This window comes from Artemia sp. Qi Xiang Cuo, chromosome 9 (genome assembly GCF_049724085.1).
Source record: "Artemia sp. Qi Xiang Cuo chromosome 9, ASM4972408v1, whole genome shotgun sequence".
NCBI classification, from domain to species: domain Eukaryota; kingdom Metazoa; phylum Arthropoda; class Branchiopoda; order Anostraca; family Artemiidae; genus Artemia; species Artemia sp. Qi Xiang Cuo.
The window spans coordinates 74,158,065-74,184,109 of NC_142802.1; the positions used below are offsets into that span (position 1 = coordinate 74,158,065).

At 36.7% G+C, this 26,045-nt stretch overlaps 1 protein-coding gene across 1 annotated transcript in view; it reads right to left on the reverse strand.

Annotated features, from left to right (window-relative positions):
- LOC148949021 (uncharacterized) overlaps positions 1–26,045 on the reverse strand; it is a 127,181-nt gene that overhangs the window by 95,506 nt on the left and 5,630 nt on the right. Inside the window, exon 2 of the mRNA XM_089095089.1 lies at positions 1,834–2,108. Coding sequence (XP_088951215.1) covers positions 1,834–2,108 — 275 coding nt within the window. The remainder of the gene's footprint in view (positions 1–1,833; positions 2,109–26,045) is intronic.

Below are 26,045 nucleotides of genomic sequence, written 5' to 3' on the forward strand. Positions count from 1 at the left end.
TCTGCAAAATTAGTTTACTGTTTTTTTATTATAATAATTGGGAGAACAGACATCAAACACAATTGAAAATTGGAATAAGGATTGGTTGTTAGACCGCGGTCGTTTTCAGGACAACATTGAAAAAAAAAAAAGAAAAATAAACGTCATGTACGCTATTTACTTCATGACATCATATGACGACGTCATGTAATAAAAATTGCAGTGTCGACATTTACGTAATTGTACTTCATGATATCATATGATGTTATTCATATCCGGGTAGCAGCGGTAGCTAGGAACCTAGGAAACTTACCCCTATATAGGAAAACTAACGTCTCTTGGCTTGAACAACAAGGAAAATATATTAGCTTGAAAATAAAAAAAGTGGCTGAAACCACGATATTCTGCGTATATGGCATCTTTTTTTCTCTCTCCCTTTCTCCTCAGATAGCTTGCCGCTGGAACATCGTAGAGAGCTTTTTAATAGTTCATTTTAAATGAAATTCATCTAGTTATAAAACATTTCGTAATTAAAAATATAATTTTAAAAATACAATCAATTTCTTACGAAAAACTGCATATAATGTTTAAAAAAAAAATCAATATTTTTACAGAGAACTTTTGTCATTATAAGAAGCTTGTAGACATAGTTAAGTAAACTAGAATAATTCCTGAAAATTTTATTTTATTTAAAATAAAGTTATTTTATTTAACTGCAAACTGCAAAAATATTTATGGGGTCTGAGCAATAATGTTAGTTTTTTAATGTAAACCAGAAAAATACTTGAAAGTTTTGAAATTAGTTGGGTTTCTTTGCTGAAAGTGCTTCGTTATGTCAAGCTGAAATTCCAAACGTAGTCAGTCACTTATCCAACAAAATGTCTTTTGAAAGGCCCAAATAACAAAAATTTGCTGTTGCAGTTACTATAAATGATGATCCTTTGGAACCACCAACTGAACTATCAAACGTGATAAGATTTGAAAATCGACCACCTGGACCATCAATTGCGGCAACATCAATGCTGGCAGTTAAAGCAAAGGCCATTGCTGAATTGTCTGAAGTCAAACCCAAAACGTGACGTACGAATCAAAACCCAAAAACGTGACATACGACACCGAACATGTGAGCGAGTCAATGAAAATCAATCTGGACAGCAAGGGTCAAAACGTTTCGAAATTGAAAATGATAGCGATATGATTGGGTTTTGGATTTTGACATGGATATGGTCATCAATGCCTACCATACTTTTGAAAATCAAAAACCTCGACTAGATATATCACTGGAAGGAAAAAAAGTATTTGTTTCACCACCTGAACAACTAAAAGAAACAAAGGTTCAGCGATATGTCTTTCATAATGACAAAAGACAAGCCGAGGCAAAAGAAGAAGTTTTTGTCCCACAACCTGAACAACTAAAAGAAACAAAGGTTCGACGATATGTCTTTCATAATGACAAAAGAAAAGCTGAGGCAAAAATTAAAGGTCCAATAAAAAAAGTTAATTTTACAAAGGCACTACTTCTAATTTAAGGTCTATTTGGACGTCGTGACATCAAGAAAAAGCTCAAATTGTCTGCGTTTAGATGACAAGCAACGTTTGAGAGATGTATATATATATATATATATATATATATATATATATATATATATATATATATATATATATATATATATATATATATATATATATATATATATATATATATATATATATATATATATATATATATATATATATATATGTACATATTGAATTCATACTGAAGGTTGCAGAAAACACATATATTAAATTTTCTATTTATTATTTGTACAACCAAGAAAACATTATTTGCAAAAAGATTCAAAAATTACTTACGAAAAATTCCGAGTTCCTCTCTGCAGCAAGTCCCATAAGTATTATGTTTTGTTTTACATGATACAGGCTTCACCGCAATTTCCACGAAGAATGAGGCGCATTCAACTGCTGGCTTACACGACCTTGGTCCAGACAACGATAGGCAGTTATCGACATTTGTAACCAATTGCAGACTTGCGGGATATGCCAAGGGACCCAAATTGGATCTTGGATCGGGTATCTTCTGGACTTGGATCGTACATATCGCCTTTAGTAGGAGGACAAGCAGTTGAGCCCTAAAATTACAGAAATGAATGACCAACTTGAAGTTTGACGAGCTCTTGCAGAAATAAAGAAACATTGTGGACGCAAATGAATGTTTAATAGTAGCTTAATGTTAGTGAGCAATACTAAAAAAGTTAATACAAATATAGTTGTAAAAGGCATGATAAATGTTTGACCTACCTAAGGCCCCATGCTTTAGTATCAAGTTTTCTCAAAAACAGTTACACGCATAAAATCTGATAAAGTTAGAGATCGATGCTTATAACAGTCCTACTTCAGCTGGTAGTGAGTCTTGATAAACGGTTGGAATAGGTGAAGCTATTAAATTAGAGCCTGAAGTACGCAGTGGCGGATCCAGGGGGGCGAGGGGACGTCCCCCATAACGTAGTCTAAAGTAGTGTAATTTACTTAATTAATGCAAGATTGCGTCAAATAAACTTGCTTCAAACGCAAGTTTATCAGATCAAAGTATTTTGCCCCTCCCCTAAAACAAATCCTGGATCCGCCCCTGGAATTACGAACCGAAGGCACAAATAGTTATAGATCTTCTTGCAAAGCCCTATTTGTACTTGAAGACGACGGCAACTCCAAGAAGAAGCAGTAAAAGATGGATTTAGTTTAATGTGAAAATTAAAAGTTGCACAAAAGAGAATGCTTGCACTTAAAAAATTTTAAAAATAATTAATAAAAAAATGTTCACTAGCTAATATTCAATTGGAAATGTGATATTTCGTAACAACAGAAAGAGAGGAATTACTGTCCTATAGCTCCAATGTAAGAAGTAGGATTTAATTTCATCGGTTTAAGTCTGAGAGTGTGTGCCAATCACATTATAAAGATCAAACTTTCTGCGACCGTCCCTCCTCCACCCTAGTCAAAACAAAGCTTCAGTCTTTACTCTCTTTAATAGAGTTCTTTAAATCCTTTCTCATGACCTGTTCTCAAGCCCTTGAAAAGCATCTACAATTTCTAGTGGCCCCAGACTGATGACCAAAAAGTATAATCATTTGCAGCCTATTTTTGCAGTCTTAGCCCTTCAAACGTTACCTAGCCATCTTAACATTTCTTTCAATATATCCCTAGACATCTTTCTAGACATATTTCTTTCAATATATCCCTTTCAATATATCCCTAGACAATATATCCCTAGAATGGGATCGAACCATATTCGTTCTGTGGTCTTTTTGGTTTTTTAAATATATACGAGCAGTCAAACGTGTACCTAAAACTACCCATAGACAATTTCTCAGGAAAACCTCTAACATATTTTTCTGAATCTCTTGATGCATCCTCGCTTGACAGTCATACTCACAGTGGTGGGAATTCACGAAAACATAGAGGGGGCGGGGTGTAAATATATTTGAAAATCTTGGAGAGGAGGCATTTTTTTCAATTTTCTCAATGAAAACAACAAAAAGATCTTTTAAAGAGAAAATACCAAAACGTTGCTTTCAAAATATGGCAGGGGAGGGGGCAAAAATCTGGGAGAAATTTCCTCCTCCCTTTCCCCAATTGACACTACTTAAACACTACTATTTCCGTGGCTTCCATTATCCTACTCTTAGCTGGAAGGCTTGTCTTCCTGACATTTTCAAATTGATAAACTAAACATACCCAAGAGATATGTAAAATCTACAACTGTAGCCGATGAGGGAACAATATAATAAATCGAAGAGCTTTAGAAGCAAATTTACCACCCTCAGCCTCCTTTAAAGCTTTTAAGAAAATCAATAGGCAAAGCCAACTTTTACTTAAAATATTTAGCAATACCAAATACTTTTTAATTAGCTATTCCCACTGGTATTTTTCGATCTAAATCTTGTTTTCGGTTTCAACGCTTTTTCGTTGTTTTCTGGAATTTCCTCAAGGGCAAACAAGTACAGAGGTGCATATAAGTTATCTTGCAATGGAACACTGAAAGTGAAACACCCCAACTTCTTATCGATTTTTATCATGCTTAGTTCTTCTTTTGTTAGTACCACTGAAATAGGTACTGGTATCGATAGGCTGGGTAGACACTCTTTTGTTTTTCAATAATTGATAAAGGTGTTATTTTAATCAGCATCTGCTGAATCTCCCCCCTTTAAGTGTCAAGAAACAGTGTTCCATTACCATCAGATGTAAATTATAACACTGAATTAATTACTGGGTGAATTTAGCTAGTTTGAAATTGGCCCGATAATATTCTTATTTTTAATTTTTCTCAATTTTTTTTTCTGTTTTAAACATGATTTGCCTTTCTTTGCATTTTACTTTTGCAGCCTGGTGTTTATTACGCTCTTAAATTTTAGTAATTGGCATCTACGGAAAAGCTAACTTGCACCGGCTTTCCTACGTTAATTTTGCCAACATTATATTTGTGAAGAAAAAAAGAACGATTGTAATTGAATTTCTGATTCTGCAAAAAAAATTATCTTTTCCCCTGAAATTCTAACGTAAACGATAATTTGTCAAATGATCTCACCACCCGGATCAGCAAATTGAAATCAGTGAAATCAATATGAAATCAATAGAGATGCCCCTATTGATCGTGACTACACCACGTGGTTTATGGTTTTCTCAGTGAGAATGAAAAAACAGGAATTTTCTCACTTGGAAAAACAGGAATTTTGTCACATTTATGGTTGTTTTCATGGATGGTTATGTGTGGTGTTCGATTTATTGATGTTTTTCTCGGATGTCAACATCAAATTATGGATGTTTTATGGTTTTTGTCAATGAGAATTTGAAAAACAGGAAATTTCTCACATTTATGTATGTTTTTATGGATGGTTATGTGTATTGGTCAATTTATTTGATGTTTTTCATGTCTGTTTTATGGATGATCCAGAAATAGTATTTGATATTATTGTTCAAGCCAGATGTTATGAGTTTCCCAGAAACAGTTAGATCACATGTTTCCTTCTCAGCCAATCAGCGAGTCGGTTACATCCCCCTTCTCAGCCAATCAGAGGGCTGGTTACATATGATTTCCCCGTTACATAACAATTCACCCTTGAGATTTCGTATATAACGGGCATTCAATGTGATTAAATTATCAGAAAGTTCCAGAACACAATGGATAGAACACATGAAATTATTGATGAACTTGAAGCCTTGGCAGCCACAATTAGCAATGTGAGTACATTTTCATTTTTTATTTTCAAAATAAAATTGTTTTCCGTGGTTACCCTCTACTATATTCGGGTAACCCCCCCCCCACATACAATACAAACAGCACAGTACAATCGTTATACTAACTAGGAAAACATAAAAAATATTATTTTAACCTCAAAACCAAACCCCATCCCCCATTGTTTTACAACCAAAATTCTATCAAAAATAAATAATTTTCTTTCGAAAAATTATAGCCTTTCTCTATTGTGATTTAAATTGTCTACTGACTTCCGTCACTGTTGTTATTAACCCGCTCTGCTTTTGACACAAAGCTCCAGCGCGAAGCCTATAATTAGCTCTTACCCTTTTTTAAAGCATTTCCTGGTCGTTAGCAGTTTAGTTTCCATAGATTTCACAGATTTAAAAGGATGCGACTAAAAACATGTTTTTATTTATTGTATAACTGAAAAAGAAACATAGCTCAGATCACTGCTTCACTTTTTTACTAAATATTCCACGGGAACACTTTGATTTGTCGTGGGGATTTTCGTACAGAACAATCGACCAGATGGGTCCTGACTACGGGACCCGTAATTATACGAGTACCCGGGATGAGTTATATGTCGGTGGGGGGAGGGGATCAATTTCAATATCTTTTCTCAAGGAGCTTGGCCTTGGGTGCGATTGCCCGCGGGCTGTTTTTTCTGTAGGTGGGGTAAATACCAGCTATCGTAAAAGGATATGGAAAGATAAAAAATACCGTTAATACTTTAAATGCATCAAACAAGGCATGCTCAATGCATATTAAAACCAGAAAAGAACAGAAACACCAAAAAATAAGAATTTAGGTTGACCTTTATAGGCCGAATTTTGAACGACTCGGTGAGCCATAATTCTTCTTTCTCAGATTCAAAAAAGGATGCGACTAGTATATTTCATGAAATTTTTTTTACGTTGTGCTTTCTTAGTGATAAATGCCTTTCTAGACAAAATTACATGGATGATGATACTAACTTTCTTTCTGTAAAAAAGGGGCAAATTAATTCAATACTAACTTTTTTCTCTTCTTTTTAAGGCAAATTGTGAAGAATGCCAATCGCCTCCACCCGCTAAGAAAGCGAGGGCCAATAATGCGCCCCCTGCGAAGGCGACAGTTGTGCAGTATGGTCGCTGGCCGAAGCCCCCCAAATACACTGGCCAATCCAACCTTCATATCGACTATTCAAGACCGACGCTGCCTGTACAAGCCGCAGCCCAATTTGTACAAGAATGTAACGCCACCGGTCCCTCCACCCTCCAACATGCACTACCTGGTCCTTCGGGCACCCAAGCCCAGACGGATTATGCAAATGTAAGCATTTTTTTCCCACCATTCATATAGAAATATCTATCAATTTCTTCCAACTTTTATAGACCTTTTCTACATGCAACATTTTCGAACACTGCGTAAAAGTATATCTCAGCGGGAATATTGAAAGATTTTTTCTCCCCAAAGGAAATATAATGTTCTCCCTTTTGAATCACGTCAAGTGCATGCCATTCACCCTTTTGCTAAATTAGATTAATGAAGCCAAAAAAGGCACTATATTCTGGTCATAGTAAGGTTAGGTAATTTCTATTGCAAAATAAACGAATTGTTCGCCTTGCCTCTACAAATATTATAAAAAAAAACTTTATATCTGAATGAGTTGTGTATCATGACAGAAGATGTCTATTAATTTTAAATCATGTTTTTTTTTCAAGTCAGATAAAGAGTATTCATATGAAATTTTATTTGGACGAATTGTTTGAACAAAATCAAAACATATTATGACATGTTTTAGATTGTAAATATCTTATATCATGGGGGGGCCAGCGCGGAGTCCCGGAAGGGCCGGTGGACCCGAGAAGCACTGCGGGACGCGCCACGGGGACGCACCGCTATGGCCGGACCGGGGGGGGGGGGTTAATAGTGGAAAGGGGGACGGGGGGGAGTTGTTTGAACAAAATAAAATTTTCAATTCTATGTAAAGCGGAGTTTTAAACTTTAAATATAATATATGAAGTTGGAAATTGGAACTTTCAGAATATAGATAGTTTATGGGGAACAGTGAATTAACCAAATAATACTATTTGAATACCGCTACTACTACTACTACTACTACTACTAAGTACGTTTTAAAAAATATGTAAATAATAATCCAAATTTTAAACAGTAGGGGATGATTTGAACACTTTGAAAATAAGCTATTTTTCATTTGTAGGCTGGAGCATTGGTCCCATACTCACCATACCCTTCCGGCTCGTCAGTTGGAGAAGGAGAGGACGCGCCTATGGGGATTTAAAACAATGAAGCATCTAATATCAATGAATTGCATGGTAATTCCCTAGAAATACCCTTTAACATTGATAACCTTTTAAGTGATTTTTTTTTTAAATGTTGATAATAGCACAGCTGAGCAGGGTAATGTAGATAATTCAGATTCGGACTTAGCATTGCTAAGTCCAAATACTATGCAGCTTTTGGATGATTTTGTCGGTGAATTGAGGGGGAACCCTTCCCCCTCAGATTACATGAACATTTCCCCACTTCAATCGAATGAGGCGGCTTCCCATAGCCCTATTCTTGAACACCTTGTGGGAGGGGGTAATATACAAGAGGGGGAGGGGGTACAACTGTCTCAGACTTTCAATTATCCAACAGAATTTTAAATGCAATAGTTGTTTACACTGCACCGATTGGTGACACTTTGAATATACGTATGGCGGTGAAATTTGTTTATTATCTTATCTAAATTGTGCAAAACTATATGTACAAAATTTATGCACTTAGGGAGAATCAAATTCAGTTGTGGGGGAGGGATTCAATTAAGGTCTCTATTGTTCTAAAAGTGTTCTATTTAAATGAGGGGGAAAGTGAAGTTTATTATCATTATGTACATTCCGAGATGCGTTTGGTTTATTCGAATTTGGAAAATTTTGAGGGTGTTTTCACGGATTGGGTGGATCAAATTATAACGCATCTTGAGAACTTTAATGAAAACGGTAGTGGATCTTTTGTTCGATTTGTTTAAAATTTAAGTATTAATATTTTTTAATTTAAGAGATTTTATTTTAAGAGGGGGGGCAGGTGGAGACAGGGCAGTGGTTTTAAAATATAATCTAGATCTAGAGGGTTGTAAATTTGTCCAGCGGATTTGTTTTGAAAAAAATCATATGTGTTTGAGATATGCTTTCCTCATCTCAGCATTCGAGCCTCTTGCACGTGACGCTACCAAGAAAAATTTAGACAATTGGGCTGTACATGGGAAGGACGGGTCCGATTTCCCCATTGTATATTTCTCATGCTTTGAAGGAAAATACCCAATAACGCTTCCATCTATTGATATTTTTGAAAGGGCTAATGTCCACTTAAATATTGGCGTTACTGTGGTACAATCCGAAACAGAATTTGAAACTGGAAATCGCTCTAAAAAGAAGGGGGTGGTATTTCTTATAAGTGGCTCCTCAGTTGGTTTGATCAGGGACTGAGTTTGGTTAATACACATACAAACTAGTAAACCACATGTAATTGGTCATTTTAAACCTATCACTGACACTAGTAGGGTTCTGAGGGAAGGTAAGAAACAGAGTGCCCGTTTCTACTGTCCAACATGCCTCTCTAGATTTTGGACTGAACTAAAGCTGCGAAATCATATGAGGCATTGTAGCCGCCACGGCTATCAGACAGTAGTAACGGTTTCACGGGATAGGGCCATTTTACGTTTCAAAAATTTCCAGAACACCCTTCTCCAGTGCAACAAAATATCTTTAGACTGTGAAGCTAAGCTGGTGGAGGTGAATGACCCCCAATATCCAAATCGAGTCAAAGAACATCAGGCTATTGCAGTTTCCTATGCCCACGCGCAAAGAGATAATTCTAACACCATGCGGTTGTTAGAAATAGTAGAAACATTGGATGAGGGGCTCAATTGCATGGACAAGGCGCTGACTAAACTGATTGGCAAGGCTCATGGTGCTATTTTTCGTTTGATAAATACTCATTATCCAATGGTGTTGTCTGCAGAGGATCGTCTCGCGATTAAAAATCAAAAAATATGTTGGGTATGTAAGGGAGAGTTTGCAGAGGAGGGGGATAAGGGGACTAAAGGGAAAAGAGGGGGAGGGGGAAAGTCAGAGACCATAATCATTTGTGGCAGGAAATATCCTCGGGGGTAGCAATTTTAGGGGGGTTGCGCATCAATCGTGTAATTTAAATGTTAGCAAGCAATTTTTTATCCCTTTTTTTATTCACAACTAAAATTATGACTTAAAATTTATTTTACCGGCACTGGCACGTATGCATAGGGAGGGAGGGGGAGTAGATTGTTCTTGGGTAAATAGTTCATTTACCTATAACATTATCCCCAAATCAGCTGAGAAGTTGTTGCTTCTCGAACTGAAATGACAGGCAGTGGATAATGGGCATACGAGTTGGAATAAAATCAGGTTTTTAGATTCCCTTAGTTTTTTTCCCAAGGCATTGAGTCAATTGATTCAAGTGCAAAAAAGCGACAATTTTGATAGCTTTCCCTTGCTTAAACAGCACTTTCCAGACAGTGAAATGTATGACCTGTTGACCTGCAAAGGTATATACGCATACGACTATTACTGTTCTGGCGCATGCTTAAGCGAGGTAAAACTCCGTCCAATTAAAGCTTTTTACAATTCACTGACCAACAGTGAATTCACAGCCGCGGAGTATGAGTTTGCCAAGAAGGTGTGGTCTAAGAGGTATTGTGAAAATGGGTGGGATTATTGTAGACTGTACTTGGCCGGTGACGTTCTAACTCTGTTGGATATAGTCTGTAAGAATACAGACCAAATCTATTCAGAGTTTGGGTTGGATATAGGATACTATTTTTCCACACCTCAGTTGGCGATGGATTTAATTTTAAAAATTAGCAGGGAGGAAATAGGTCTAATCACCGACGTAGATTCAACACCTTTTTGTAGAGCGTTCAATGAGGGGTGGGTATGTTTTTCATGGGGACCGCATCTTATCAACCGATCCGAGCGGACAAAATAGCAGCACCGGTGCAAAGTCAAATGCAGTGTTCTTTGACATGAACTCGTTGTACCCCTCGGCAATGTCTCACTACTCCTTGCCGTGTGGGAACTATCAATGGCTTGAGAATTCTTGTGAGTTCCCCGACATTACCACCGTCGAGGACAATGGGCCACAAGGATGGTTCTTTTAAGTTGATGGTCACATTCCACTGGCGCTTCACGACTCAGTCAGAGATTTTGTCTTCCCCTGTATCAATCGGCCCGTGAGCAGGGGCTCTCTGAGCCCATACAATCGATCATTGGTTGAGGATATGGGGATGCACTGGACTCCCTCTAAACAGAAACTGATTGCTGATTTGGACCCTAAAGAGAATATTGTTGTTCACCATGTGCTTTTGCACTGGATGGTGAGCATTGGTTTCAAGATCACCAAAATACACAGGGTCCTGCAGTTCAATCATCGACCATATTTGAAAACATTTATCGACACCTTTGTTGAAAAACGCTCTAGGACAACTTCAAAGGTGGAGAAGGAAATGTATAAGCTCATTCTAAATTCAGCGTTTGGCAAAATGTGTGAAAGCGTTCGTAATAGATCTCGCTGCGACGTCGTGACTGACCCTCTAGAGTGTGCAGGAATTAGTGCTAATCCCAATTTTACATAGTTCACTAGTCTAGAAACTCTTATTTGTCGTAGATATTGGTGTAAGCAAAACGAACTGTTTAAAAAAAGTATAGCAAGCATTATGAAAGATCTAGAAATCCACGAGAAGCTAATTTGATTATTTTTTTACCCATTGTCCACGTTGCCAATACTACGGGTGGGTCAAGTTTACTATGGGGATACAGATTCTCTGCTGTTAAAGGTAAATGGGGCTGAATTGGATTTATTGGGTGATTTAGAAAAGGGGGAACACATCAGCTAGCGGATGGATTTCACCAACTGGAATCCATCCCTCTACCCCGAGCTGGTGAAACGTCAAGCCCTCAGCTAACTATTAATGTTAAAATCAGAGACGGGGAGTGATTTGATATCCAGGGGGGTGGCTTTAGGTCGCGAAGTCTATTTTCTTGAAAGAGTGTGAGAGGATGACACGCTGACGTCTAAAGAGATTCCTAAACTTTTTGTACCGAGCAATTTTAAACTTAACATGCGCAAAAACTGTATAGAAAGTGACCATGTGCAAGGAAGAAAGATGCTTGCAATTCGATCTCTACAGTAGAGAAATTATACTGTGAGAGTGGAAAAGAATGCAATGTCATGTATATCCGACAAAGTCTATGTGCTCGAGAATGGTGTGACTGTCCTACCCCACTGCCACTACCGTATTTCAGACCGAGTTGAATGCATAGACTATCGCAATCAACTTGGTCTGGATAAATTAACCTAATCTGACTAACCAACTAACCACCACCACCCAACCCGTTCATATATTAAATGCTCCAACCTTAACTCAACTGTTCATCTAACCAAACCTACTCTAACCACCTTAACTCAACCTGTGAATCTACCCCCCGCATTAACCATCACTAACCCCACCAATACTCGGGAGCAGCCGTCGCAGTGACTGGACACCTAATGTAGTGTTTTTTTTTCCCCCACCAGGCCCGGGGGGAGGGGGGGGTTACTTCCCGCAGCCGCCCAGGGGGGGGGGTCCCCGCCCGCAGCCGGCCGGCCTTCGGCCCCGCGGCCCTGGGGGGGGACCCCACCTTTAAATTCACTGTAATCAAGTTCAACTGTGCTATTGTTCCAAGTGTCTGTTTTTCCAAGTGTTTTCTGTGTTTTTGTTGTTGTATAGAAAAGTGTTTTTTTTTGTAAAGTGTTTAAGTTGACAATAAGTTCTGTAAAAGATTGACAGAAGTGCTGTACAGAAAAGTGTTTTTTTAAAGACAATAAGTGCTGATGATGGACAAAAGTTTTTTTTGTTTTTTTAGAGTGTTATCATTGCCGAGCAGCTCATGTTGAACAAATTAAGTTTTCATGTTGACCACCATGAAATTTTTTCAACTGTTCTTGTTGAACAAGTGTTATTATTTTTATCGTTGTGCAGTTCATGTTGACTGCAAATATTTGTTTTCATGCAGTGCCGAAATAAATGCTGCCATGAAATATTGTTTTTTTTGTTGTTCTCGAATAGATAGATCTATGGGGAAAATTATTGCTACTTATTCATTGAGCACATATGATTTAGAGTTAGTTGTATTCTGACAGTTAAACCCAACAGTATGTATCAATTTAAAAGACCCTTCAGATTGTTTCTGTGTGGGCCGTCAATGTCGGGGAAAACAACACTTTTAACTATAATAACTCAAAATTACGATAAAATTTTTTTGGAGAAGGCGAAAATAATATAATATTGCTATAGTAATTTGCAGGGGTCCTATGCTAAAATAAAAGCCGTTGACATATCCATACCAATACAATTCATTCGTAGACTTGATGTTTTCAATAGTATTAAATTAAGCTCAATGATGATTAATGATGATTTCGCTGAATCCATTGCACAGTTCTCGTAGGAAATGCTAACACTGTTCACTGGTCACTCCCATAATTAACACATTTCCGTTACTCTAGTTCTAAACAATCTGTTTCATCAGAGCAAATGTATGCGAACCCTTGCTTTGAATTGCACTGTCTATATTATCTATCGAGTCGTTAGTTTTTCTACCACTCTAAAAAATATCAATAAGCAGAAAAACCCCGGCCCTCCTAAAATTATGTTGTCAGCGTAAAAACAGGCGACTAACAAGCCCAACGGTTAAATTTTTTTTGATCTTAATCAGAGCGCTCCCGAGGATCTACGACTAGTCACCGACATTTTAAACAATGAAATTACAGTATATCTACCGGTGAACAGTAGAAAAGGCTATTAGTTGCCATTATGACACTGAAGAAACTACACGAACAACGGCATCTGTTTTCCGTTTTAAGCACTTCAAAACCCTTGCTTAGGAAGGCCATACTCAAACATGGGGTTGACAATGATTTAATTATGATAATCTACTTACTTTTTTTAATTTAGCCTTAGGGCGTTTTAAGACTGTAATAATGTTCAAGGAGAAAGAAACCTCAACATTGTTCAACGTTCCATACCTGGGCTTTTAAGTTATAATTGACACTAAATAAAAGGCCACGACCCCAACAGGCGAATGGTCGCTTCTTCACGCTTTTACTAACGCTCATTGCAGTACTTGTGAACAGTTTTCTCTAGTGAGAGTGGCAAAACCCTATAAATTGACACCATTTGAACTTGTCCTCTCGCCCGTCGAACATTTTGAAGACAATCTAAGCAAATTCATTAACGATGAGAATATTGCCGATGACAAAAAACTGATTTTACTTCAAGATGCATTGCGACGTGTGGACAAACATAAACCATATCGTGAGAGACCCACCGCCGCCACCGCCACTGATCCCTCTAAACATGAAACATCTCCTCAAGATTCTGCAGCATCATTAAAGAAGAAGGACTTGAATTCAATTGTATTGAAAATTGGAAACATATTACCACTCACCTATCGTGAACAGAGTAAAAAAGTATTATCTTATCTCATGCTGGAAACTGGGGATCAAGTTCAAGTCGAGAGCACAGGGAAGCGAATTATAATTCAGGGAAAAAGTTATAATCTAGTTGATTTAATTTGTGATATGGTGACGAATTGTAAGTGACTTATATCCAATGACAATAATCCTTTTTCATGACCGTATTCGTAAATCTGCAACAAATTTAACAGTTGCTCTGGGCAAAGTAGTCAGAAAATAAAAGAATGATGTCCTCCTCCTCCTCCACCTTCATATAAAAAAGAAGAAGATAACGTCTTTGAGAGTATACTCAACACTGCTGATTTTAAAGCACCTGTGACTGCTTGTCAAAAGCGAAGACGAATTGATTCACCCGCCAGTGTGCAAATGGGGAATGGACATTAGACTACATGTTTACGCTAAAAATGGTTGAAGTTTTGAAAGTTGTTTATGAAAATATTGGTGAGGTGGGGAGTTTAAGTTCCCCCAAAGCGCTTTCTAAAGTCTCCGACACCACCACATTGAAAAAAGCAAAAGAGTATCTACAAAATGAACCGAGTTACAGACTACATCGGAGTCACAAGCTTCGCAGTAAACAATATCGACAAACTAAAGCCTTTTTCCCTCTGCATATAATTCAAATGGATCTTTTAACTTTAGACGCAATTCAACAACGTCACAATGTACCATACAAAATCTAGTCTAATTAAAACCAGCATCCGTTGATGCTTTCCCTACAGCATTCGACCACAATAAAAGAGAGGTGATGAAGTTACACGGAGCATTGAAAGAACTCTAGAACATTATTCGAATAGAAAAATTAAATTGGATTGCGGTAATTCCTTCGTTAATCCACTAATGCAAAAGGTTCTTTTGAAATATAATACAACGCTTAATCATAGTCACAGGCCGATAAAGGCTGCATTGGCTGAACGACTAATAAGAACGATTCGTCTATTAATTTCAAGATATTGTACCCTGAAAAATACATCGGCTTTTATTCATGATTTAGATAAAATCATGCAGATATACAACCATCGACCCCATCGATCTCTGTCCAACTCAAGCCCTCAGGATGTTCACTACAATGAAAATACATTTGATGCTTTTCTAAAGCAATACTCCAAGGGTGAAAAAGAGAAAAAAAAGAAGAAATTTAATGTTGGTGATACTGTTCGAATTAATAGAACCACCAATATTTTTGAAAAAGGAAATTATTTATGGAGCACTGAACTTTTTAAAGTGTCAAAAATTCTAGACACCGTACCCATAACATATAGACTGCGAGACACCAAAGATGATGAGATTCTCGGCGTTTTTTATGAATATGAACTGCAAAAAGTTAGAAACACTAGTGAAATTTATCAAATTGAAAAGATATTAAAGAGTCGTAATCGTAGGAGTAAGAAACAGTTGCTTGTTCACTGGCTAGGATACAACTCGGATTTTGATTCTTGGGTCAGTGCTGAAGATATTGACAATGCCCAATGATTTCTATGTGACTTTCATGTCCAATGTTTCTGATCCTCTCTACAATGACTTGAATAGAACAAGTGATTTTTGGACGAAACTCACCCCCACCATCAAATTCGACAACGGAAAGTATGAAGTGGCTCTTGTCGACTGTATTCTCAAAAATACCTATGACATCCTGAGAAAGGATCGTAAATATGAAATAAAAATTAGACCCTATGATTGGCCGCCGCCACCAACAGGTGATCAAGAACAAATTCAAAAAATCAATTGGATGGATTATCCATATATTGAATTACCCTACGAGGAACTCACCTGTATGAATGATTTATGTCGTTCTATTACTAAAATAATTCCCACTCGTAAAAAGGGAGCTTTTCATTTCAACTTTTCGAATGAGGAAGGCAAGATTTACATTAGTTCACCTAATGCCAGTGAAAAGGTTATTCTCAACGATAATCTAAAGGACGTTCTTGGCTTTAAGCTTAATATAATCAATGGTAAAAGTGCCGGAAACACTAATTTCATTTTTGCTTACTATCCGCCTGCCTTCTCCACGGACACCTGTATATTTCTCTACGCTTCATTTGTGGAAACATCTCAGGTTGGTTATTCAAATGTTCCACTCTTACGAGTTCTTGAGTGAAAAACCAATCAATAACATATTCACCACTACAATATAAAGCATCTTCAGTATAGTCCCATAAACACTTGCTATTCGGAACTCAGTTAGTTAACACTTAGATCCGAATTGGGTGATCCCATTGCAATTTCAAAAGGTTTGGCTGTGATTACATGCCATTTTCGACCCATCGTTCAACAGCAAGATGTCTAATAAAAAAGTGGTATGCACTTGTCCTTATATTTACTGCTATGTTAATACTCTTGGTCCGAGACAACAGTGCAATGGAATGGACTACTACAAAGGTCGCTCGTCAATGTCTGGCTACGGTCTTGGCAGTTGGTTTACTAAGTTGTTTCGCTCTTCACTACCACTGGCTAGAAAATATCTTGTACCGGCTGCGACAGATTTTGCATTCTCTACACTATACGATTGGGGCTCTGGCAAGGATTTTATAAAAAAGTGCTACGGAAAATCTTAGGTCCAGTGCGCAAAGCCTTGGCGAAAGATTAAAACAAAATGGTAATGGCTTAAAAAGGTCTAGAAACATCACATCATTCATCAGTCTCCACTCAGTTCGGAACGAAAGAAATCATCACTCTTGTCAAAGAAAAGAAGGAAAAAGCCGACGCTTGCTGTAAACAGAAGTCCCAGGAAGAGAATTGATAGATCGAAACTAGAGTTCTTCTCCTAAAATGTCCTACCTACCGCATAAGGATTCTCAGCCTTCAATCACCGCCTCATTGAATCTATTCAATGCTGAAAATGTTGATGTGAGTGTCAAGAATGGATGCTATGAACAATTTTATCCACAACCACCCCTCTACGATTTTCTCCACTATAAAATTTATTCCAATGAAGACTACTTTATGGACGTGTCTTCAAAATTTATAAATTTGCCAATGAAAGTCCAGAAATTTGATAATACATCGAAAACTCGGGGCAATGGAATATCCTATGAAAATTGTATATTGCCCAATTTATTTCGTCAAATTAGTGTCTACATCAATGGCATGCTGGTGAGCACAAGCACCAATCTCTCAAATTATACAAGCTATATGCAATTCATGTTAATGACACCCAGGTCATACAAGGAAGTGAAAAGCGCCTCCAACGGATACGAATATACTACTAATACTGGTAGTACAGATGCACTTAAAAATGCTAAGGCTAGTGAATTACATAAAGTTTGAAAAATATATCATGCAATATTTAATAGAAACCACTGGCTGCCGCCCAGTGTTAAAGTGGATATAAAACTGACTCTTGAACCCTACAATTTAATATTGAGAAAAGAACTTGCTGCAAATCCTGATATAAGTCTCCCCTAACCTCGGCAATACTTCATGAACGCAAACACCAAGTCATGAGTTCTCTTGCTTTGGCTTTGGAAAAACTGTGAGCCAATGGCAACAATATTAAACTACTTTTTCCTCATACAATCACCGATCAAATTCATGTAGCCAGAAGATCGTGTACCTTCAAAGATCCACTCTTTATCAAAGGTGAAATCCCATCAATATTTGAGTTTGCCTTTGTGAAAAGCACCAGTGTAATTGGATCATTGACTAAATGTCCGCCTAAATTTGAGATTTTTGGACTTTCATCTCTTTTGTGCAAAGTAGACGGTATCCCACTCTACAATATATATTTTGATAAATCCTATAGAACATTGTACGAGTTGACCATGCAAACCCTAGATCATGACTCTCAACTATTTGAAAATGGTATAACCGAAGATATGTTTGCTAAAACACATGGTATCATTGTACTGGATTTGTCTGGCACACAGGATATAAGTATAGTACGTACGGGGAGTGTGCGTTTAGAGTGTACATTTGCCGACCCATTGGCTAAGAGTATTGCACTAATCTCACTAAATCAATGTGAAACCTATTGGGAAATCACTCCCGAAGGCAGTGTTCTGCTAGAATTGGTACCATGAGCACCAGTCAAATAATCAATGTATTTAATATGGACCCCTACATGTCTCAGTACAAATCCTATTGTCTGCCCTCGGATTATCATGGAAAAATTCAATATGTCAACAATGCCTTGATTATTGTTAATAGCAATCCATCGACTGTGTTGATCGGTCATTGGTTGTGCATCTTTCAAACAATGAAGACGATTGAATTTTTTGATACTCTTGGTCTACCCTATACATTCTACACGCCTCACATCAGGAACTATATTGAGAGCAGTCGGAAAACTATTATTCAGAATCGGAAGAAGGTGCAGGATCTAAAGTCTAAAAGCTGTGGCTTCCATACACTACTATATTTTGTGTTCCGATGTCGCGGCTATACTTACAAGCAGTTTCTCCACATTCATGTTGACAATCCTCGTCTTAATGACTTTCTAGTGGAAAATATCCTCTCAGACCTATATAGTATCGATTTCAGTGCCCTAAGAGTAAAGTGCTTAAAAATTGTTTGTGAATTTGTTTATTAATAAAATGCGTATATATATATATATACAACAATGTCTTTAAATCTGCATTTTAGATTTCTTTATTTTCGATGTATAGGCCACTGTTGTGAACCGCTAATGCCGGTAAATTATCGGGATTCACTGTATATTGATCTTGATTGACTGCAAAGTCAGGGTCACATTTTCTACAGTACAATGTAACTACACTCTTGTCATATCTCTTTGTATAGTCAATAATACTATTTGCATTCATATTATGAAATTCACGAGTTTCAATCTGTCTATTTGAAGCAGTATCACATACAATGTTTTCAAATGGTGAGTCACATTCGGTAACTGCCAAATAAAAATCACTTGGTTTATAGTCATAGTAGGTGGTGTCATCACAACGATGACGTAGAAACCAAATTGTCATGTTACCCCAAAAGTTGAATCGTAGATCAGATTCCTCTTCCCATAATAATTTAAATCCACGACGATACCAATCTCGTAGAAATAAACTAAAATCACGTTTGGGATTCTTTCCAATCATAGCGGGGTAAGTATTCTCCCACTGATCACATTTATCGTTCTGACAATTGGAGCACAGGTGTCCTCTAGGATGAGAGTCACACACCTCCTCAAGACAGGAATTACATCCTTTAATTTGTACTGCATAGCCTCTATGTAATTTACAAGGATTGCATAATTTACACTTTTCACTATAGTCATCTATAACTGTACAATTCTCACACTGATTCCAACTGCCAAGAATGTACATGCACAATGGACATATATAGAACATTTTTCGGTTTCCGATGTCAACTCACTCACAGCTAAGACGAAACTGATCCTCTTCGTTCGATAAATTCAATGAGATGGAAATGGGGAAAAGGAGTAGCTCTGTGACGTTACCTCTTTCGAATGATGGGGGAGCCATCTACATTGAATCCATTGGCAATATTTTCAAAAGTATATCCACAATATGATTCTGCTTTGTTCCAATTAATATATCAATAAATTGACTCTAAGCATTTGAGTCACATTTTAAAAGTTTCATACAATAGACCAACGGGGGAGAATCACTCCTCATTATATTGTCAAGTGTTCCCTGACAAGAGAATATCCTGCGTTTAAGAGATAACTCGAGAAAATCATCATCCAAAATCAAGTGTTTTTCCATAAACACTAGATTTGATCTAATTCTCTCTTTCTCAAATTTATTCATTTTTTAGTCCTTTCACTCTGACTACTGAATCTAGACTAAGCCTGATTCGTTAGTCCTAACCAGAAAAGAAAGAAAACATTTTCAATTTTAAAACAATTTTATTGAATAATTACAACAACAACATCAATAATACAGAGCATGTACAATTAACGCTACTGTTTATTGTCTTCAATATGTTTCACCAATGCACTTAAAGCACATTGAAGTCTATTCACATGTGCTATATCAACTTTAGCTGCGAAACATAATTGATCCTCCATTTTAAATTTGCTCAAGGATATTACATATCTTGCACATACTCCATCCCATTCCAGACAAAGCCGTGATCCTTTCGTGATTTCCACTGCAATGCTTGGTGCTCTTGTATTATTATCATCAGCTCCACTCTCAACTTCTAATAGAGTAAACAGTCCCGTCATTATTACAAATATATATCCAAATGAGTAAAGTCAAACTGTTCTTCTTCTCACTCCTTGAATTCTATTCACAGACTAATAAAAATCTAACAAAAATCCTTTCCTTATATTCACCCCATCACTAATATGTAAACAAGCCCTTTGATTGGCTGAGAAGGAAACACATGATCTAACTGTTTCCATGATAGTCACAAAATTTGGCTTGAACAACAACAACAAAAACTATTTCTGGATCATCAATAAAACAGACATGAAAAACATCAAATAAATCGAACAATAAACGTAACCATCCATAAAAATATACATAAATAAGAGAAATTTCATGTTTTTCAAAGTCTCGCTGACAAAACCATAAAACGTCCATAATTTGATGTTGACATCCGAGAAAAACATCAAATAAATTGACCAACACACATAACCATCCATGAAAACAACCATAAATGTGAGAAAATTCCTGTTTTTTCAAGTGAGAAAATTCCTGTTTTTTCATTCTCACTGAGAAAACCATAAACCACGTGGTTCGTTCCGGAGTTATATATAGGTATCTACTCAGGTGTTACGTCAATGTAATAGAGGGTGATGCAATCTTAGGTAAACTTGCTTCAGTATTAGACGGGGCTGAGAATCTTGCTTGACTCGACAGGTGTTATATCATAGGAAAATTTTAACCAACGTATTTGGTGTTGAGAGTAATGCTATCGTCCGTGGATTTATCGGGAATAACTTAATAACAGTGCACACGTGAGTGTTACGCAATAACAGCACACAAGTGAGTATTATGTAATGACAGTGCACACGTGGGCCTTACGTAATGACAGCGTCAAGCAGGGGGATTTTATTAAGATATCTTTTTCCAAGACATCTCAAGACATTTCAATGCATTTTTCGTCGAGAAGTTCAAGGCGTTTTTTTCTTTTTTTTCTTTCAAAGCGTTTTCTAAGACATTTTTTGTTTCAATGCGTTTTGTTTCTTTATTTCCTAAGTAAATGGGGAGGGGGATATTTACGGATTACACATTCTAATGTAGTTTGTGTCTCCAGAGCTCGTGGGGGACCCCCACTTATAACTAAGGAGGACACACACATAGGTCTTACGTAATGAGAACGTCAGGAAGAGGAATTTTTTAGATAATTTTTTCCAAGACGTTTTTTCTCAAGACATTTCAAGATATTTCAAGACATTTCTCTTCATGACGTTTCAAGATGTTTCAGGACATCTCAAGACATTTTCTAAGACATTTTACAAAGATCTTTTTTCAAGACATTTTTAATTATTTCTTTAATTCTTATGCAATGGGGGATTGTTTATGGATGACGCATTCTCACGTGGACCGTCTCTTCTGAACCCGAGGGGAACCCTCGCTTTTTCATGAGGAAGACACATACGTGGGGCGTTTGGTACTTTCCAAGATTAAAATTTTTTCTTTAAATGCATTTTTCTCAGAAGTCCATTATAATCTAATGATTTATGTTTTCATTAGGACTCGGAAGGTCATCGCCATCCAACGGAGCTGTGCCCAAACTGAGAGGACCAGGAATGTGTTTCTAATATTTTGTTTTGAGAAATACATTCTAGGAAATACATTCTTTTTCGTGCATGCTAGAATTACGATTGTGCGTTTCCTATGACTGCAATAATTGATACTCAGAGGGGGGGGAATCGATTACTAGAAATATGCTATCATCTGGTCATTTAGTAATAAAGGCGAGAGGGGACTAGATGCTTAAATTCTGTGAACGATTACGTATTGAAGATTCATCGAAGATCAATAAATCTAAAAAGACAGAGACCTTTTTAAATAAAAATTTCACTAATTAAAACAGAGGAAAGCGAAATAAAGTTTATAAAAGGATGAAATATATGCAAAACACGGGTGAATTAAAGAACAATTGGCTTCCTAGCAATCCTTTCCGGAGGAGGAAGGTCTCGTTATTAGAGGTAAATTTAATCCCTATATTGAGGTATTTTTGAGAGCTTTTAATGAAAACACAGCGTTTCTTTGAGGGCAAGAAAATGTACCCCCAGCTAACAAGGGCGCATTTGAATAATGTTTTCTCTTAAATTTACACTTAATCTCGTTAGAGATAAATGTAAAGCAAATTAAAAGATAACTCTGAAGGGCTTTTAATGAAAATACCAAATTTTTTTTACTGCATGTTAGATTTCAGACAACCCACCCTCCAGAAAATTAATTTAACATCTTCACCTTAACTTTAAGCTCTAGATCATATTACTTTAAGCAATTCAAGTCAAAGTGGCATTATTTGACTGCCCCTCTATCATCTGCGTGGTATCCCCTAGGACATTTTCAACCTCTTCCCCCCAAAATAAGCATGAAAATCTAAATTGAACACTGTTTTTTATTTGAGCAGTGGGACTTGGCATTTCATTGCTAGAGTGTGATGGTCTAAGGCTATTCACGCCACTTTGAGTTTGAAACAATTCCAGAATGATCCTTCTCCTTATTCTTCAGTGTCTTTTTTTTACAAAAATAGGCTGCATGGTGGTACCCTGCGAGATCTGGTATCATGATTTAAGCGTTTTCTAGCGTTTGAATACCGGAGATGATATATCTTCCATTTTCTATTGCTTTTCTTTTCCGACAATTCCTAACCTATGCCACACTATGACTGGTCCATGACACCCTCTGACACCTCATCATCGCCCCCAAGACAGTTTCAGAAATTTCTTGTTAAAAATTACGTATTCAACCCATTGAATTAAGTTTTCCGTGAGCCATTCCTTTCATGATACTCCTAAAAGCACTTTCCACCACCACGACATTATTTGACTGCTCTTCTGTCATCCGCGTGGCACCCCTCTCATCACCATCTAGGACATTTCCAACCTTTCTCCCCCAAAATAAGCTTGTATGTCTAACTTGAATACTATTTTTTATGTGAAGCAGGGGACTTAGCATTTCACTGCTTGTCAGAGATAGTACAAGGCTATTCACGCCACTTAGAATTTAAAACATTTCCTGAATGATCCCTCTCCTTATTTTTCAGTGTTTTTTTTTTATATTAATAAGCTGCATGGTGGCAACTTGCGAGACCTGGCATCATCATTTAAGCGTTTTCTAATGCTTTAATACCCAAATGGATATATTTTCTATTTTCTATTGCCATTATTTTCCAACAATTCTCAGCCTATACCACACTATTACTGGTCCATGACACCCTCTGACACCTCGTCATCACCCTTTAAGACATTTTCAGGCATTGCTTGTCAAAATTTAAGCATTCAACACATTGATTCAAGTTTTTCGCGAGCCAACCCTTTCATGATGCTCCTCAAAACAACTCACACCATCACGACATTATTTGACTGCCCATCAGTCATCTGCGTGGCAGCCCCCTCATTTTCCCTAGGATATTTTCAACCTTTACCCCCCGAAATGAGCTTGTAGATCTAAATTGAACACTGTGTTTTTTATTTGAACAGCGGTACCTGGAATTACATTGCTAGAATGTTATAGTCCAAAGTAATTAACGACAATTAGAATTTAAAACACTTTCTGAATTATCTTTCTCCTTATTTTTCATTTTTTTTTATATAAAAATAGGCTGCATGGTGACACCATAGGAGACCCGGCATCATCATCTTATCGTTTTCTAACGTTTGAATACCCCAATATATATTTTCTGTTTTTTATTATTTTCCGACAATTCCTTACCTATGCCACACTATAACTGGTCCTTGACACTCTATGACACCTCCTCGTTACCCCCCAAGATCTTTTCAGACACCTCTTGCTAAAAATTATGCATTCAACCCAGTGATTCAAGTTTTTCGTGAGCCAACCCTTTCATGATGCTCCTCAAAACACCACAAGCCACCACGGTATTAAGCATCTGCCCCCTACCATTTCTCGCAAGCCAACACTTTCATCATGACCTCAAAATATTTCACAGCACCACGTCATTATACGTTTGGTCCCGTGACACTAATAGCATCCTTCATCATCTCTAGAGCATTTTCAACTATTTTCCTGCAAAAATAACCGTTTGCACTAGAATCGATCGTTTAAGCGTAACGAAAAACCCTCAATAACGTCTCTTTTGATGAGTCCTACCATTTGAGGCCAGCTTGACACAATGTACCACCCATATGACACCCTCTGGTGAACATCCTAAGAAATCACAAATTCTTATTACAAAATACAAAATACTTATTACAAACAACAAATAAATCTTACAAAACAAAAATATATCCTAAAAGATCACAAATTCTTCTTACAAAATACTTGTTACAAAGCAAAAGATAATTCTTACAAAACAAAAATACAACCTAAGAAACCATAAATTCTTCTTACCGCCAAGCTGTTTTGTTTCCTGTCAATTATTTTCTCTTCTTTGGAAAATTATAAATTGAAGTGCAACTTTTTTCTCTAATCTATGAAAAAAATTCGAAATCGAAGAATAACTTTTTTCTCTTCTACGGAAAAGTTCAAACCAGAACTTGAACTTTTCTGCTCTTCTTTCAGAAAATTCAGACCAGAAGTTTAACATTTTTGTCTTCTTTGGAAAAAATCAGAATCGAAGTGTAATTTGTTTTCTCTTCTTTGAGAAAGTTCAGAAGTGACGTGTAGCTTTTTATCTTCTTTGAGAAAATTAAAAACAGAAGTGGAACTTTTTCTTCTTTGGGGAAACTCAGAGTGTAAGTGTAACTGATCTCTCTTTTAGAAAAAAAAGTAGAATCGAAGTGGAACTTTTTCTATTCTTTGGAAAAATTCAAAATCGAAGTGTAACTTATTTCTCTTCTTTGGGAAAAACTCAGCATTGAAATAAAACTTTTTCCATTCTTTGGAAAAATTCAGAATCGAAGTGTAACTTTTTCTCTTCTTTGAGAAAATTCCGAACTTAAGCGTAATTCTTTCTTCTTTGGTAAAACTTGAAACTGAAATGTAACTTTTTTTCTTATCCTCGGAAAAATTCAGAATCGAAGTTTTGAATTTTTCGAAGCCAATTTGAAGCCAATGAACTGGAAAAATTCAGTGATCTTGAAGTTATAATATTTTTCTGTATGAATATAGTTTGTGTTAATTATAAAACTTTAGTATTTCTGTTGACGATGGAGACCGACTGTGTCCTCGAAATATTCAGAACTTTTGTTTCACTGTCGAAAAAAGGACTTATCCCTATTTGAAACTCTTATTCGTTTCGTCAAAGAAACGCAGTGTGGTCTGTGGAAAAAATAATGCGTAGTTGCTTACACAAGTTAAGCATCTTGTAATCGCCTCTTGCCTTTATTACTGTATGACCAGGTGATAGAAAATTTCTAGTAATTGATTTTCCCCCTCTGCGTGTCAATTATTACAGCCGTAGGAAACACACTTGGCATTCTAGCATGTACGAAAAAGAACGTTTTTTCTAGAATGTATTCATCGAAACAGAATATTAGAAATTCACTGCGTGTTGTCTCGGTTAAGGCATAGCTCCGTTGGATGGCGATGAGCTATCGAGATCTAATGAGGACATAAATCTTTAGATTATAATGGACCTCTGAGAAAAATGCATTGAAAAAAAAAATCTCAGAAAGGATTATGTAACGCCCCACGTATGAGTCCTCCTCAGTTAAAAGCGGGGGTCCCAATCGGGTTCTGAAGAGACCGTTCACGTGAGAAAGTGTCATCCATAATCAATACCCCACTGCTATAAGGATTATAGAAATTATGAAAAATGTCTTGGAAAAGAAGTGTTGGAAATTTTTTTTATAAAACATCTTGGGATGTCTTGAGGTGTCTTGAAAAGTCATGAAGAGAAATATTTTGAAATGCCTTAAAACTTCTTGAAAAAAACGCCTTTGAAAAATATCTTACAAAACTTCTTGAGATGTCTTAAAACATCTTGAAGAGAACCGACTAAAAATGTGTTGAAATGTCTTGAAACGGCTTAGAAAAAATAGTGTCTGAATAAATAATTGATAAAACTTTTTCCACAAAATAAGTTTTTCAAAGGAAAGTAAAGAACTCCATTAAACAAAAAATGAACAAAAATAAAATCAAATTATCTACCAAGCGTGAAACTACCACAAATCAGCATCGATAAATAAATGAAACCCAAAACGATCAGATATTACAATAAATAACCGAGTCAAACTCAAAAAGAGCAGAAATCAACATTAGTTGGGCTCAAAACCCCTATGTGT